The following is a 15,618-nucleotide window of genomic DNA, read 5'->3' as shown; positions in this document are numbered from 1 at the left end:
CAATTGGTGTTTTAAAAGTCCAAAGCACTTTGAAGCGCTGTGAGAGTATACAGCTTGCCCAGGTTGTAAATAAGCTACAGACACTATTCTAATATCCAAGCCATATTATAGGAGCAGAAAAATCCAGGATTCGTAGCGCCACCTATCTTCCACACACTGGCAAAGGCACGGCTCGAACCTCCTGCTGCGTAGCCTGAACCACGACGTGCTCATTTCCAAAGCTAATGAGAAACGGTGGAAGGTTTTCTGGCTTGCTGGAGCCTCACAGACAGAGAGAAGGAGCCTGGATGAACCTCAGGGCTCCGATCTCCCCATTTCCATGTGCTGCACCATGGGAAATCTGCTCCTATTATTATTTCTCCTCTTATTGCTTATGTTCTTTTAATATTTCATTCGGTCATTAAAAAGGGATGGATATGATTTCATTGCATGTTTCATCGCCGGAGACTAATTTCACTGTAAGTGCTGTTTGCTCTGGCCTTTAAATTAGAACTTAGGATTCGTGTTTCTACATAAAATTAGCAGCCTCTAGTGATTTAGGAGGTGGGGAGGTGGTAGATAGTAGGCAGGCACATGCACTTACCCAAATATTTGGAATATATATTTGAAGGAAAAGTATAGGCTTATGGTTGTACATACTGGAATTTATATGTGTTAGACTTAAACTAGACCTTATAATATATTTCAAATAGAGCCATAAACAGATTCAGAACAACAAAACAGATTTTTTTCACCGATTTTCATTGATCTATTATGATTATTCATTCATTTTCTCTTTGGGCTTAGTCCCTTTATTAATCAGGGGATGCCACAGCGGAATGAACCGTCAACTTATCCAGCATATGTTTTACGCAGTGGATGCTCTTAGCTGCAACCCAACACATGGAAATCATTACGATTACTATTTTTTAAACGTTTTATACATAATAATAAAGACATATTACTATTACACAATTTATTAAATATAAATGCTATTCATTTGATTATGCACATAGTACAATGCAAATGTTATTACTATATACAGTTGAAGTCAGAATTATTAGCCCCCTTTGAGTTTTTTTTTTTTTCTTTTTTTAAATATTTCTCAAATAATGGTTAACAGATCAAGGAAATTTTCACAGTATGTCTGATAATATTTTTTTCTTCTGGAGAAAGTCTTATTTGCTTCATTTCGTATAGAATAAAAGCAGCTTTTATTTTTTTACAAATCATTTTAAGGTCAAAATTATTAGCCCTACAGAACAAACCATCAATATACAATAACTTGCCCAATTATTCTAACCTGCCTAAATGTCACTTTAAGCTGTATAGAAGTGTCAAAAAATATCTAGTCAAATATTATTTACTGTCATGATGGCAAAGATCAAATAAATCAGTTATTAGAAATGAGTTGTTAAAATTATTATGTTTAGAAATGTGTTTCAAGAGAAAAAAAGAATCTTCTCCCCGTTAAACAGAAATTGTGGAAAAAATAAACAGGGGGGCTAATAATTCTGACTTCAACTGTACGTGTGTGTGTGTATATATATAATTTTTTTTTAATTATTAATTCTTTAAATATTAATTCTTTATTAAAGCAATAATATAAAATTTCCAAATGTACAGTATTTCTTTCAAACAAGAAATATTATAAGAACTCCTAACACAACTGCTGTATAAGATTTCTAAGATAGCACCACTGCTACATATTATAAAATTAGGCTCTAATTGTTGCCAATAATGTCTTGCATATAAATTCATAATAAACGTCCATGTAATGTTGATTTAACTTTAAATAGCATTTTATTCAAATCAACAATAATTCTACTTTAACTTATTATAATTTTATTGCCATGTATTATAAAAACTATAACTATTAGTATTGCAAAAATTTTTCTTGCTACAGAATTTATAAAAACTATTGCTTAAAATAATTTAGAATATAAAACAATATATTAATTCATACACAACAACAACATCAAACTTTGTATATGATATAACACTGTATTTTCTAACCACAAATAAGATACAGAGTACCACAAGCGTACACTTGTCAATAACATGCCAACCTGAAATTTGCATTGACTTGCAGGGCCTGCGCTGCCTACCTGGTGTGTAACTAAAGGGCAATAATCAAACACTGCAAACACTGACACCATGGGGACAGACAGAGAACTGCTGCCACAAACCAAAGCATCCAAATCCACTACAAACATTCCTTCAGCTGCCTGCTGTAAACTCAGCACTAAAGTGAATAATTATGATGCATAAGACAGAAAATGCATGTTGATTATGGCTGATCTTGGCGCAGTGTGTCTTTCTCAGTAGAGTCTGGCCAGTCCAGGTGTCTCTCTCGAGCTCTGCCTGCAGTATGATGAACTGAGCGTGGCAGATGCTGTGGCAGGAGATCATACCAGCCAACCCACGCACACACACACACACACACACACACACACACACACACACACACACCTCACACTGCAGCCAGTTCATCTGATGCAAGCAGTGACTCAGTGCTTTCTCAATAAACGCCTTCTCAAAATCAGTCTCCTTTAGTCACACACCTCGCAAGTCTCAAAACAGCCTTTCACTAAAACTATTCTAAGTTCATCATTCGTCATAACAGATCTAAAAGAGAACAAACACATTAAAGGTGTAGTTCACCCGAAATGAAAATTGCCTCATCATTTACTCTCCCTCGTGTGGTTTTAAACCTTTACGATTTTATTTCTTCTGTTGAACTTAAAAGAAGATATTTTGAAGAATGTTGGTTGCAGGGACCTATAGACTTCCATAGTAGGGAAAAAAATTGAGTACCAATGTGTCCTAAAAAGCAGCATTGTTCAAAACGTGTCTATTGAAGAAGAAACTAAAAAGGTTTTGAACAAGACTGTCAGAATGATGAACAGTTGACACTTCACAAAGTTAACTCTTCCCATACCCTTCACTACATTTATACCACCACAATGTAGCTTGCACTGCACCTTAACTGAAATTTCACTTAACGAATCAATGCTGCTTAAATCAATCATGTATCAACAGTCTAATTATGTGTGCGTGTGTGTGTGTGTGTACATATATTAAATGTGTTTCATGTAAAATCCTTATCTTGCACACTATTTGTCTCCTTGTGTGTGTGTGTGTGTGTGTGTGTGTGTGTGTGTGTGTGTGTGTGTGTGTGTGTGTGTGTGTGTGTGTGTGTGTGTGTGTGTATGTATGTATGTATATATATATATATATATATATATATATATATATATATATATATATATATATATATATATATCTTACATATTTATTGTCTATTCATGTGCAGAATGTAATAAATGTATTCTTTCTTTGGTAAGTATGTCGTATTTTGTGCTTTTCACTCAGTATAGCATACATTTGGTTTGATTTGAAGTTTATTCTTGGGTCAAGTATCCATTTAATGTATAAAAAAAGTGTTTGAATAAGATGCTTCTTGAAGTTAAATCATTAAATGTTATACTACACAGCATCAGGGTGCATGTTCATGAGAGCACTGTGCACTATATACACGTCCATCCATGGTGCTGATGTTTACCCAAGATTTGCATTCATAGCATAACAGTTTTCTCAAATCTTTAACTGATGCTGAAGAGAGGAAAAACTGTTGAATGAAGTCAATATTTTTGTTTTAATTTGTGCACAAACGTATTTTCATGGCTTAAATTTATGGTTGAAGCACAGATGACACGTTTTGACAATGCTCTTGATACTTTATTGTGCTTTGAACATTTCAGGACCCTTGCTGTCTTCGGAAGATCAGATGTACTTGTATCAGAGTACTTTAAGTTTATTGAATTAGTTGCGTAAATGTTGCATCTTTTTTTTGATCATAGAATATAAGATTACTGTAAATGTAAATATTATAAATTATACTGTAAATATTGTCATTTTCCTCAATCACCAAATTATTCATTTATATGTTTCTGCTTTAGTATAATGATCTAGATAATGCCACTTCTGCCTCATTTTGAACCAGAAAAAAATCTTAGTACAGTAAGCAAATACTGTTATGGTAAAAACATCTGCATGAGGTTCACTGTACATGGACCTCTGCATACGTATAAAACTGTACTTGGTTTTAATACAAAAATCTCATATCACGATACAAGTCGCCTTATATGTTGATAAAAATACATATCACGATGCAGTACAATTTTCTGTAGTTTATATACATTGATCACATGGAAATTGTCATTTCCTTTTACATTTTAAAGTATTTACTAAAAAAATTATTCATAAAGTCAATCAATATGAACTTTGAAGTAAATGTTTGATTAAGAATGTAGAAGTATATAATACATTTTAATGAAATATAAAATACCTTAAAAAAATGAATGTTAACAAGCTCGGCATACTGAACAAAATGCAAAAAATGTACTTTCAAGATTGCAACTTTCTCATAATATGGTTATTTATGTTTCTGCCTGCATCCCTGTAATGATGTGTAATATTTTACTCATATACATTATGAAAAACATATTACCATAAAGAGTGTATTTTGCTTCACCATGACATAAATGACAAAGCATAAAACCAAACAATAAACTTTTTGTCCATACGATACATATTGTCATATTGCACACTACTGGGCTTAATACGTATACAGTAAAATAACAGGAATACAGTATATAACAGGTCTCGGGTGTATATTTGTCAGCTTAATTTAAAGGGTTTAAACAAAACTCAACCAGAAACAAGAACCAGAACAATCCATTGTAAAACAATTATTCAAAGCATAACAAAACAAAAACCAATTTCAATTTTAGCTATCTGTCTCTACGGTTTCTCATAATATTCTTGCCACTCTCACATTCAAACTCGTGTGAATCAAAGGCAAAGTTTCAACATCCCATCACTGTTATGTCTAAAAACAGTGAATATTCCCAAAACTGTTCATTCAATCTGAGCACGAGCTCGATCGGTGAACCGCACGAGTCCAGGGGTCTGGCTCAAGAACAAGATTCTATTGTTGCATTGTTCACACATTCCTGAAAGGCCATGTTTATACAGATGCGAGTCCACAGACTATCTGAGGAGCCGCTCTCTGGCCGAGACCCTCCGTTGATCAAAGCTTTTAATGCAAGAGCAGAGGCACTTGTTTGGGTCGGTGGGGACTTGGAGCACAAATCTCCATCTGTTGGCCGTATGGACCTTCTCAGTTACCTCCGGGACAAGAACGCTCCGAACTGCCATCCCTCTAACATTCAGTTTACTCAGCTGGCTCTCAATCCTGTTACCTCCCCTTTGTTTTCCCCCCAGAACATGTGTTAAGTTAATGCTCTGTAACAAATTTCAAAAGGCCCAATTTAGGGGAGGGGGATCAACAACAGGTAACAGACCAACATACTGACATATTGATCTGAAATTCGTGAATAAGATGGACGCAAACTGATATTTCTGATAGTTCTTTTGATAAAACGAAGAGCATAGACGAACAGCAAGCTTAATTCACAATCTCACACTTATCACAAGGGAGCGACAATGAATACAGCTTACTTATTTCACACTAAAACAACAACACACTAAAATGACATTCTTTGATCCCACTTGGCCAGCAAGTTTGCCAATTTTTCGGTTCCTTGGTTTTCATCCATATTCTGCAAGAATTTGGTTACAGTGAGGCTCAGGTTCTCTTTCATAATTGGATTAAGGCCACACACCTCTGCTTCTGTTACTGGCACCAATAAATGTGGAAATGAGTTGTCAACACATCACTATTTACTCAGCACTCATTTATTTTTCTATGGGATGCCAAAGGCTGCACCTACACTAAAAGGCACCAGATGAGGGGAACCAGCGGCTTTGAACATTTAAAATGATCCGTCCTGTCCTGTTGACTTTGTTCGGAAATGTCACAGTCCTTCCACACACACACATACACAAAGAATATTAGAACAGGAAACAACAAACCTAATTTATCCCTTTCATGAACTGTAAATGCAGTAGATATAAAATTCAAACCCAGAACATACAGTTGAAGTCAGAATTATTAGCCCCTCTGAATTATTATCCCCCTGTTTATATCCTGTTTATAACCTGTTTATTCCCCCCAATTTCTGTTTAACGGAGAGAAGATTTTTTTGGTAGCACTTTATTATAATTACACACTATAAACTATTAAGCATTAGCAAATAGTGAATAGTGAATTCATTATCTGTTAAGCATTAACTCTACATTAATAAATGTTAGTAAGCAGTTTATAACTGCAGCTACAAATGCTGTATTCTTGACTTATAACCACATTTATAATGTGCTTAATAATTGTACTTTCATACTTTGTTAATGATTTACTTTTCATTACTAAATTAAGTATTGCATTACTTACAAAACAGTTATTTAAGCATAGTTAGTGGTTTTTAAAGATCATTCAGAGTGACTTAGTAAATCTTATTATTCAGGCATATAATAATAGTTAATCTGTATGTTAATAAATGCTTTAATAAGTTAACTTCATCCAGTTTTGTGACCTAATCTAAAGTGAGGACTAGTTATGCTTTATAAATCCCTTATAAATGACAATTAAAGGCTTGGTTAAATTCTAAACAGGAAAAAAATAACATACACAACATTATTCATTTCTTTTAATCTGAAAATACACACATGCAAACTGTATTAAATAAAAATAAATATTTGTAACCTTATTTAAAATAAAATTACTGTACACCTTAAAAATTGCATCCTATTATATTTTTAAATTATTACATTGTTGTTTTATCCTATTTTATGTTGTATTTTGACACTCCTGTTATTCAGCAATGTTTAAACCTTACAGTAATTTTACTTTTTAGATAAGATTGCAAAGATTATTGTTCATTTTATACCAAGCCTTTAATTGTCTTTTATAAGAGATTTATAAAGCATAAATAGTCCTCACTTTAGATTAGGTCACAAAACTGCATTAAGCTGAATTTATAAAGCATTTATTAACATACAGCAACCATTTCTATATGCCTGAATAATGTGATATATAAACTTTAATTTCGATAGTTTATTAATAATTTACTAACTCATTCTAAATGATCTTAAAAACCTCGAATTACTCTCAAATACTAATGGTTTGTAAACAATGTAAGACTTTATTTAGTAATGAAAAATCAGCCAATCACAAATTATGAAAGTACAGTTATTAAGCACATTATAAATGTGGTCATAGGTTAGGAATACAGCATTTGTAGCTTCAGTTATAAACTGCTTATTAGCGTTTATTAATCTAGAGGTAATGCTTAACAAATAATGAATTCACTAGATGCTAATGCTTAATAAAAGATTCATAGTGTGAAGTTTTTTTAAAGTGTTGCCAGTTTTTTTAAAAACATTTCTAAACATAATAGTTTTAATAACTCATTTCTAATAACTGATTTATTTTATCTTTGCCATGATGACAGTAAATAATATTTTACTAGATATTTTTCAAAACTAGATATTTTTAAACATAATTTGGGAAATATATAAAAAAAAAACAAAATTCAAAGGGGGGGCTAATAATTCTGACTTCAACTGTAGATATATATTTTATTTAGTCTTTTTAAAAGCAAATGATATAAACAATTAAATTTATGGAATAGGATTGTGCAGAACAGTATTTAGCATCTTTCTAATTGGACAGATAAATATAAGCAAAGGACAATCAGGAATGGACCCTGGTAAGAAGTTAATCTCTAAGCATCTCATAAATGTAAGCATCTAGTAAGCCACCTTATAGTTATGCCCAACAAACCCCCCTACTCAAATCACTTTTCATTACTTCCAAGAGCATTTGCACAGTTGCTCTTAATTGAAAAAGTTATAGTAGCACATTACACTTCATGGTTTTATAACCAGCACTATAAAGCCTTGGCAGGCCTCGACAGGGGAAGGTGCCCATTAACTTATAGGGTCCAGGCCAGGGAAGTATAATTGACAAGCTCTAGGCTACTTTCATCACTTGTCGAGTTCATAGCGTCAATCCATGTTTCCTCTGGGATGCTGTTGAATCTTTGACATGAGGGTGTTTGTGACATATCCCAGTCTGCTTCCAAGCCAGTGGCTCTCAGCTCTCTATAAAACATGCTCACACACACAGACATTCTGCTTGCGGCCTTCCGAATAGAGTCCAGCCTGTGTCGTTAGCCATGTGTTCAAATTCCCTTCCAAGCCAACTCAGTTTGCTTTGTGGCTTTTGTGAAAACGTGTGTACAAAAAAAAATACTTGCATCAGCTTATTAAACAAATAGAAAGCTGATGATAAAGCAGTTACTCTACACATGTGCCTTGGCAAACTAATGTAACAGCTAATGTGTGAAAAATGCATTCCTTTAGAGAAGCAGAACAAATGGATTTGTCTTGAAGGAAAAACAAACATGAACTGCTTGTTTAATTAACAGAGTTAAACACATCCTCCTGGATGACCTCAGGCACCGAAGCTGTCATAGGATGTACCGCATGTTCACATAGCAACTGCAAATATGACAAACCCTGGCGTGACAGTCACAGTTCACACTGTACATTAGCTAGGCCATCAGTAGAGCGCCTCTGGAAATTCATCTGCTATGAGTTACAGCCACCTGGCACCATGTCCTGATGACCAATGCCCAATATGGACAGATTACCGAGACCTTAAAACCATGCCTTCTTTGTAATTGACATTTAAACTGTTTGAAGTCCCTCATTAAAGTCTCTCGAGAGGAATTAGACACAGATGTACCATGTACATGTACTGTACTAATTTGCTTTAGTGATTTTGATAGGTCATTTGAAAGTACCTTTGCAAAAGACACGCTTATCATACATTTTTATATCATTAAGCATGCTAAATTTTACGTTGTTTTATAGTCATTTATTCATGTCTAATGAACATGCATTCACGTAGAAATCATGTTCACACACTCCATCAAAACCAAAAGGATGCTGTTAAAAATGTAACAAAAACACATTTTCAAATGTTTTAGTTAAAACGGACGTTATTCACACAGTGCTCAGCATATGTAAGTTCACCCCTCACAACTTCAGCGTATTGCACTATTGCTGTTTATATTTCAAAAACTACCAACCACAGAGTTATGGGATGAGAAAAATATCAATCTGTAAACATTTTTATACTTTAAATGAGGACAAAAAGCATGCATTATGGATGCGACCAAAAAAGCCTGCAAGTTTACAGTATACAACATACTTTGTAGAAATTCTGTCAATTAAACTGCACCCCCCTGCCCTAAAAAAATGATAATCAAAATGAGAAGAGTTGCTCTCTATAGAACAAAAATTATTGATTTCAATTTATTTAACATTTTTGTAAGGCTGTTATGGATGTGACGGCTGTGAAATTACCACTTGTGTGACTTTGTCAATGTTCTCAAACAATTATATTTGATTTACCAGAGACATTTTTGAGTATTTTTACAGTCCTATAAAATACAAGCCTACACAAGAAACTTAGTAAGGGTTTCGGGTTTTTTTTTTAATGGCAAGGCTGACATTTGCTTGGAGTTGCTCTTATACAAGTTTAGTCAGTACTTGAAGCCAAATCTGGAGCTTATCTAACAAAATAACAGTCCAAAAACTAGTAGACCCAAATTTAGGTTATAGAAAAATATTAAATACAAATAAAAAAAAAAAAAAAAATAAAAAAAAAATAAAAAAAAAAAGAGGAAAAATCAAGAGGCAAAAAAATGTAAAAAATTTAGTTGAAATATTATAGCTTGTAATTTTTGTATTTTTTTGGCAATATTTTGCTTGAATTTAATTGTATTATCTTTCAATTTCTAAATATGTTCATTCATTAATTCAAAAACAAACAAAAAGCACTCAGGGGTAGCTCAAATAATTGTCGGTGCTCTTTGGGTAAGGGATTCATCAAAACACAACAAAAATCAGTTCAAGGCACTCGAAAAATGTGGAAAATTTAAAAAGCCTTTAATCCTAATCTTTTAAAAAAAAAAAACACACGTTTCGGCAAAGAACTGCCTTCATTAGAGTAACAGTAATCAGGTGCGTCTAAAGTTTCTTTTGAGTACTACGGTCACATGACTCATTTAAATATCTCAACAACACTCAAATAATATAACAAACAAGGTCAACTATCATCATTGATTCAGCATTGATAGAGGGGGACATATATACGCATATATACATACACAGACGTATACATGCAACATGCATGTATAAAAAAAAAATATATAGAATAAAGTTGTTTAAATTAAATCACAAGATATGATTCACAGATTTAAACAACATGGCTATAAAAACAGAGTAATTTATGAATATTATAATAAAGCAAAAAATAGCAGCAGAGATGACCTGTTAATAGAAAGACCTAAATCGAATCAGTCAGAAAGTTCTGTTTATTTTGTCACACAAGACAGTATAGAGGCAAATATAATCAAGAGAATTGTAAAAAATAATTGGAATATCTTGATGAATGACCCCCATCTCAGGAAAGTTTTGCCTGTATCCCAACTAGATTTCCAGGTTTAAATGGCGAATTGGATTTTTCTTATTTTTTGCAAAACAGTTTCTCTATAGATGTTTTACAGATTTTCATTTCATATTGCTGAATATGTATGTATATGCACTGTATGTGCACATGTATATATTGGTGTTCATATTGGTGTATATATATATGTACATGTCATGTTTTAGCGCATTTATCGGAACATATTTGCTTATTTGTTCTATTTTTTTTTTTTTGCATGTGTACGTCCATGTATGCATATATGCGCATATGCCCCCCTCTATCAATGCTGAATTAATGATGATAGTTGACCTTGTTTGTTATATTATTTGAGTGTTGAGAAAGTCAAATGGGTCATGTGACCGTAGTACTCAAAAGAAACTACCTGATTACGGTCACCCCGATGAAGGCAGTTCCTTGCCAAAACGCATAGTTTTTTTTTAAAGATTAGCCATGTGAATAAAGGCTATTTAAATTTTCCACATTTTTGGAGTGCCTTGGACTGATTTTTGTTGATGTTCATTCATTCATTTTCTTTTTGTCTTAGTTCCCTTATTATCCCAGGGGTCGCCACAGCGGAATGAACCGCCAATTTATCCAGCATATATTATACACAGCGGATGCCCTTCTAGCTGCAACCCACCACTGGGAAACATCCATACACACTCATTCACACTCATAAACTACGGACGGTTTAGCTTACAAAATTCACCTGTACCGCATGTCTTTGGACTTGTGGGGGAAACCAGAGCACCCGGAAGAAACCCACACGAACACGGTGAAAACATGCAAACTCCACACAGAAATGCCAACTGACCCAGCCGAGGCTCGAACTTCCTTGTTGTGAGGTGATTGTGCTACCTACTGCACCACCATGATGCCCTAAATATGTTTGGTGACTAAAATATTATTTTAATAAATATATATGTTTAATAAATTGGTTTTGTTTAAATGCACCAAAATACATTGCCTATATTCACTGAGAAATGGATCAAAATATTCATTTTCAAAATGGGGTGTACTCAATTACGCTGAGCACTGTATATTGAAAATAATTTACAATAAAAAATAAAATCTTTTATAAAATACCATAAAAAATGCTATTATACTCAGATTTAACGGGACAATTTAAAAAGGTTTGATGTATATACTGTTGTAGATATAAAAGAATGTAAAAAATATATTTTACATTTATAGATTTACATTTATAGTTTTTAATAATTTAGAACTAATAAATGTGTCACCTATTTGTCAAAAATTAGATGTCTCATTTAGGCGTCTGAACAAAAAATGCAAGAAAATTATACTTAATATTTGTGTTATGTCAATATATGATTTCAATAATTTTCCATTCAGTGTAACGTTTACATTCATTCATTCATTTTCTATTCGGTTTAGTCTTTTTATTAATCACCACAGTGAAATGACCCGCACGCTTTACACAGCGAATGCCCTTCCAGCCGCAACCCAAGACTGGGAAACCCATACACTCTTGCATTCACACACATACACTACGACCAACTTAGCTTATTCAATTCACCTATAGCGCATGTCTTTGGAATGTGGGGGAGCACCTGGAGGAAACCCATGCGAACACAGGGAGAACATGGAAACTTCACACAGAAATGCCAACAGACCCAGCCAGGGCTCGAACCAGCGATCTTCTTGCTGTGAGGCGATCATGCTACCCACTGCGCCACATTTATCTAAAAATTAAATATTCTGACCTAAATATAAATATTCTCTATACATATAGAAATAGATACTTATTAAAATTTAAGGTTACTATAATTTTTTTTATATTTGTAACAGTAAAAACTTTGATTTAGTAAAACAGTATGCAAACTGAAACATTAAACACAATCAACACCTTTACTGTCACTTTTGATCAATTTAATCGAACCTTACTAAATATAAATATTAACAATGCTTTAAAGCAATGTAGTAATAACACACTTTCTTATTCCACTTTCAATACTCAAATTTTTATATTCTCTTCAGACTAAAGAAACTTCAAACTGTTTGAATGAAAATTACAACAAACTTAATGTCATTTTTACTGAAATCAATTACATTACTAGCTCATGCCTTTATTCATTTGCTGGTTAGTTAAGCTGTCATAAATTAAACGTGGTAATGTGCAGCAAACAACAGGTGCATCAACACACCAAGCAATTCAAAACCGTACAGTCTTTTTCTTCTCGCATAAACACTTAAACTCAATACAATACACAGGATTTGGGATAACGGGATAATACTCAAAATGTGTTTTATTCGGGATGACACCTTTCATTACGTTCCTGATTAGGAAACAGATATTTTGAAAGTCCAACTTGAACTTTATCATCAACCTTGACATATCTGATAAAACATCAGCAAACGACCCATTGGGCATAGTTAACATCCACAATAGGCTTAACAGACGTTATGTAAAACAGAAGCAACTCAGCATAAACAAACAGACGTGCATATGGTTGATTGTTATTGTAAATAAAAGTCAACCAAACATGTATGACAATGTCAACAGTTTCTTTGTCATTGTCACGCTTAATTCTCATCGTCTCTTTATACGAGTCCCATTACTAATGCACTTTTAAAGCGATCAGTGTCATTAACTATATAAGAATATAAGAGGAGTGAAAGCCTCAAGCAGGTTTAAACTTACAGCACAGATTGTCTTCTGTAAGCAGCACGTCCTATGCGCAGCGCCATGTCTTCGGCTTCCTCACATGAGCTCTTTCTATTGGCTGCAGGCGTCGCTATGTCTAAAAATATAGACATTTGATTGGCCAAAGAGCCTTAAAAAGAACCGCCTCTCTCTGGTTTAAAGTCGCAGACAAATGCATTAGAGGCAGGGAAATACTCAAAATAGACATATTTTAATGTCTAATAAATAATTTATATTTTATTTGTCACATTTAAACTGTCAATTATCATGCATACCACACAATGTGTGAAATTAACTGTTATACAAAACAGCAATAATTGTCCCACTGAAATCGAATGCATTTACATTTGTAAGGACCATTATATACCTTATTAATTACCTAACTGTTTTTTTTTTTTTACATAATTGTTTCATCAAACGAATTACTTCAAGCAGCCAGAATAACGTTAACAACTGGCACAAACATTAAACATATAAAACACACATTATCAGCAAGGGCTACAGTATTATGAAGAATATTATAATCATTGTCGATTACTGCTCTTGATACTGTAATAATGATGATTATAGTCTATAAAAACTGAGCGTTGTGTTTGGAGAAAGGCAAGGTGTTACAGAGAAACTGTCATATTCTAGCTTCACTGAAAAAAAGTGCCTGTCTATTGTTTGTCTAACGCAATTAAACAAATTAGTGGAATTCTTGCCCTTTCCCCTCTGGACTGACTCACAATTTCTTTTTTTAATAATTATTATTATAACAAAATGAAACATTTACATTACATTATATCACATTACATGCCAGGGAGCAAAAAAGAAATGTATCTTTTAAACAGATTCAGTTTTTACAGCTTTCTTGTTCGTAGATTCAGAAATCAAAGACATATAAAGATTTAGATCTTCAAGAAAAATCTGAAAGAAAGGTTTACGCTTACAAAATTTACACTTGTGTATAAAATATTTGGCCAAAAATATAGTAAGAAAATATAATAAAATAATATTTTTAACATAACATCAGGAAATATACCACTAAATATCCCTAATATATTTTTCAAAGAATAATTTGGTATACTTACAATCCCAAAAAAGGTGAGACAGATCTTCAGTTTGGTGGTCATAGGAGCAATTTACATCAAAATCTTCAGAAATAAACTTTGGTAAAAATAAACAAAAAAAAAATAATAAACTTTGTAGGATGACTGACTCACAACAACAATGCAATGTGGTAAGACCTTTCATTACACTGTGGCACAACCTTGATATGATAAGGAGACGATCATGTAACCAAATACTGTAGGCTATAACACAAAGATACCAACAAGTAAAGGTGCTAAAAAGACCCCAAGAAAAGACCCAATTTTATAAAGTGAAAATTTTTTTATAATCTATAGAACTTTTTCTGCTACAAAGTACATTTTGTAGATTAAAAGCTTTTTTGGTTTTAAATGGTCTTCACTAAACCATGAATGCTGTTAAAGAACCTTTCTTTTTGGGGATTCCACATATTTATATTATATAAAATATTTTAAATATGCCATACACTGAATTAAATGCACAAATAATGTGTATAAAACATTTAAAATGACTGCACACATACTATTTCAGTGTTTTATTTAAACACAGCATACAGTGTATAGTGAGTTAGTGAAGCAGTACACTGTTCCAAGCATGGTCTCAGTTTGGTGATGATCCTGGTTGTCATGTCTATGCGCTGACGTGCACGACACCATCACTGGAGTGCACTCCAGGAACCGGCGCACAGCGGTGGTGAATTACTACTACTACCATCAGCCAGGTCCATGCGTGGCAAACAAATGACACGCAATATTTGCCATGATTAAGTCAGCAGGGGACTCTGAGGAAATGTCAGGTTTCAAAAACCCTTTCTCTGGCTACGCGGTGCTGGTGCACAGCATTGCTTGAAGGAGAGGAACTCTGTAAGAGCCAAAAAAACAAAGGAAAAAAAACAACTATGGCACATTCATCAGCAATAGAATATAAATCAAGTAGGGAACCCATGTCAGGCTGTGTTACTTCCTACTCCTTTGTGTACTGGTAGATACATTAACAATTAAGTTTTTTTTTTGCTACCCTGTACAAAAGGTTCCTTTTACTGGAAAAATGTTTTTAGACAATACACAATTCTTTACACTAAGAATATTGTTCAAGGACTGGTCCCTGTAAACTATGAAAATGCATTTTAAAACTTTTATTAAGGGTGATATACACCATTTAAAAAAGATCTGTATCAAAATCCATTGTTCCATGTAAATCCTTGAAAATATACAAAAGGGTCTTAAAAAATTTGGCTTAATAACATAAATTGTCTCTTTGTATTACATAAATCCAATGAACTCTTAAATGGTTCCATAAACCTTTTACATAAATCTTTAAAATGTTATTGGATCACTAAAATCTTCAAATAACTGGCTAATAGTAGACGGTTCTAATAAATAAATGGTTCTTATAAGAATCAATGACTGTAAGGTTGTTCTGGGAACCAAAAATCTTTCTT

The 15,618-nt window shown here is 33.3% G+C and overlaps 1 protein-coding gene across 1 annotated transcript in view; it reads right to left on the bottom strand.

The window, feature by feature from the left end:
- clybl (citrate lyase beta like) overlaps positions 1-13,168 on the bottom strand; it is a 100,849-nt gene extending 87,681 nt beyond the window's left edge. Inside the window, exon 1 of the mRNA XM_056465450.1 lies at positions 13,104-13,168. Coding sequence (XP_056321425.1) covers positions 13,104-13,150 — 47 coding nt within the window. The 5' untranslated portion in view covers positions 13,151-13,168. The remainder of the gene's footprint in view (positions 1-13,103) is intronic.
- Positions 13,169-15,618: the final 2,450 nt, after the last annotated feature.

The sequence above is a fragment of the Danio aesculapii genome, chromosome 9, assembly GCF_903798145.1.
Source record: "Danio aesculapii chromosome 9, fDanAes4.1, whole genome shotgun sequence".
NCBI lineage: Eukaryota > Metazoa > Chordata > Actinopteri > Cypriniformes > Danionidae > Danio > Danio aesculapii.
Note: the sequence above shows the minus strand (reverse complement) of the source record. Positions and strands in the feature narration are given on the sequence as shown.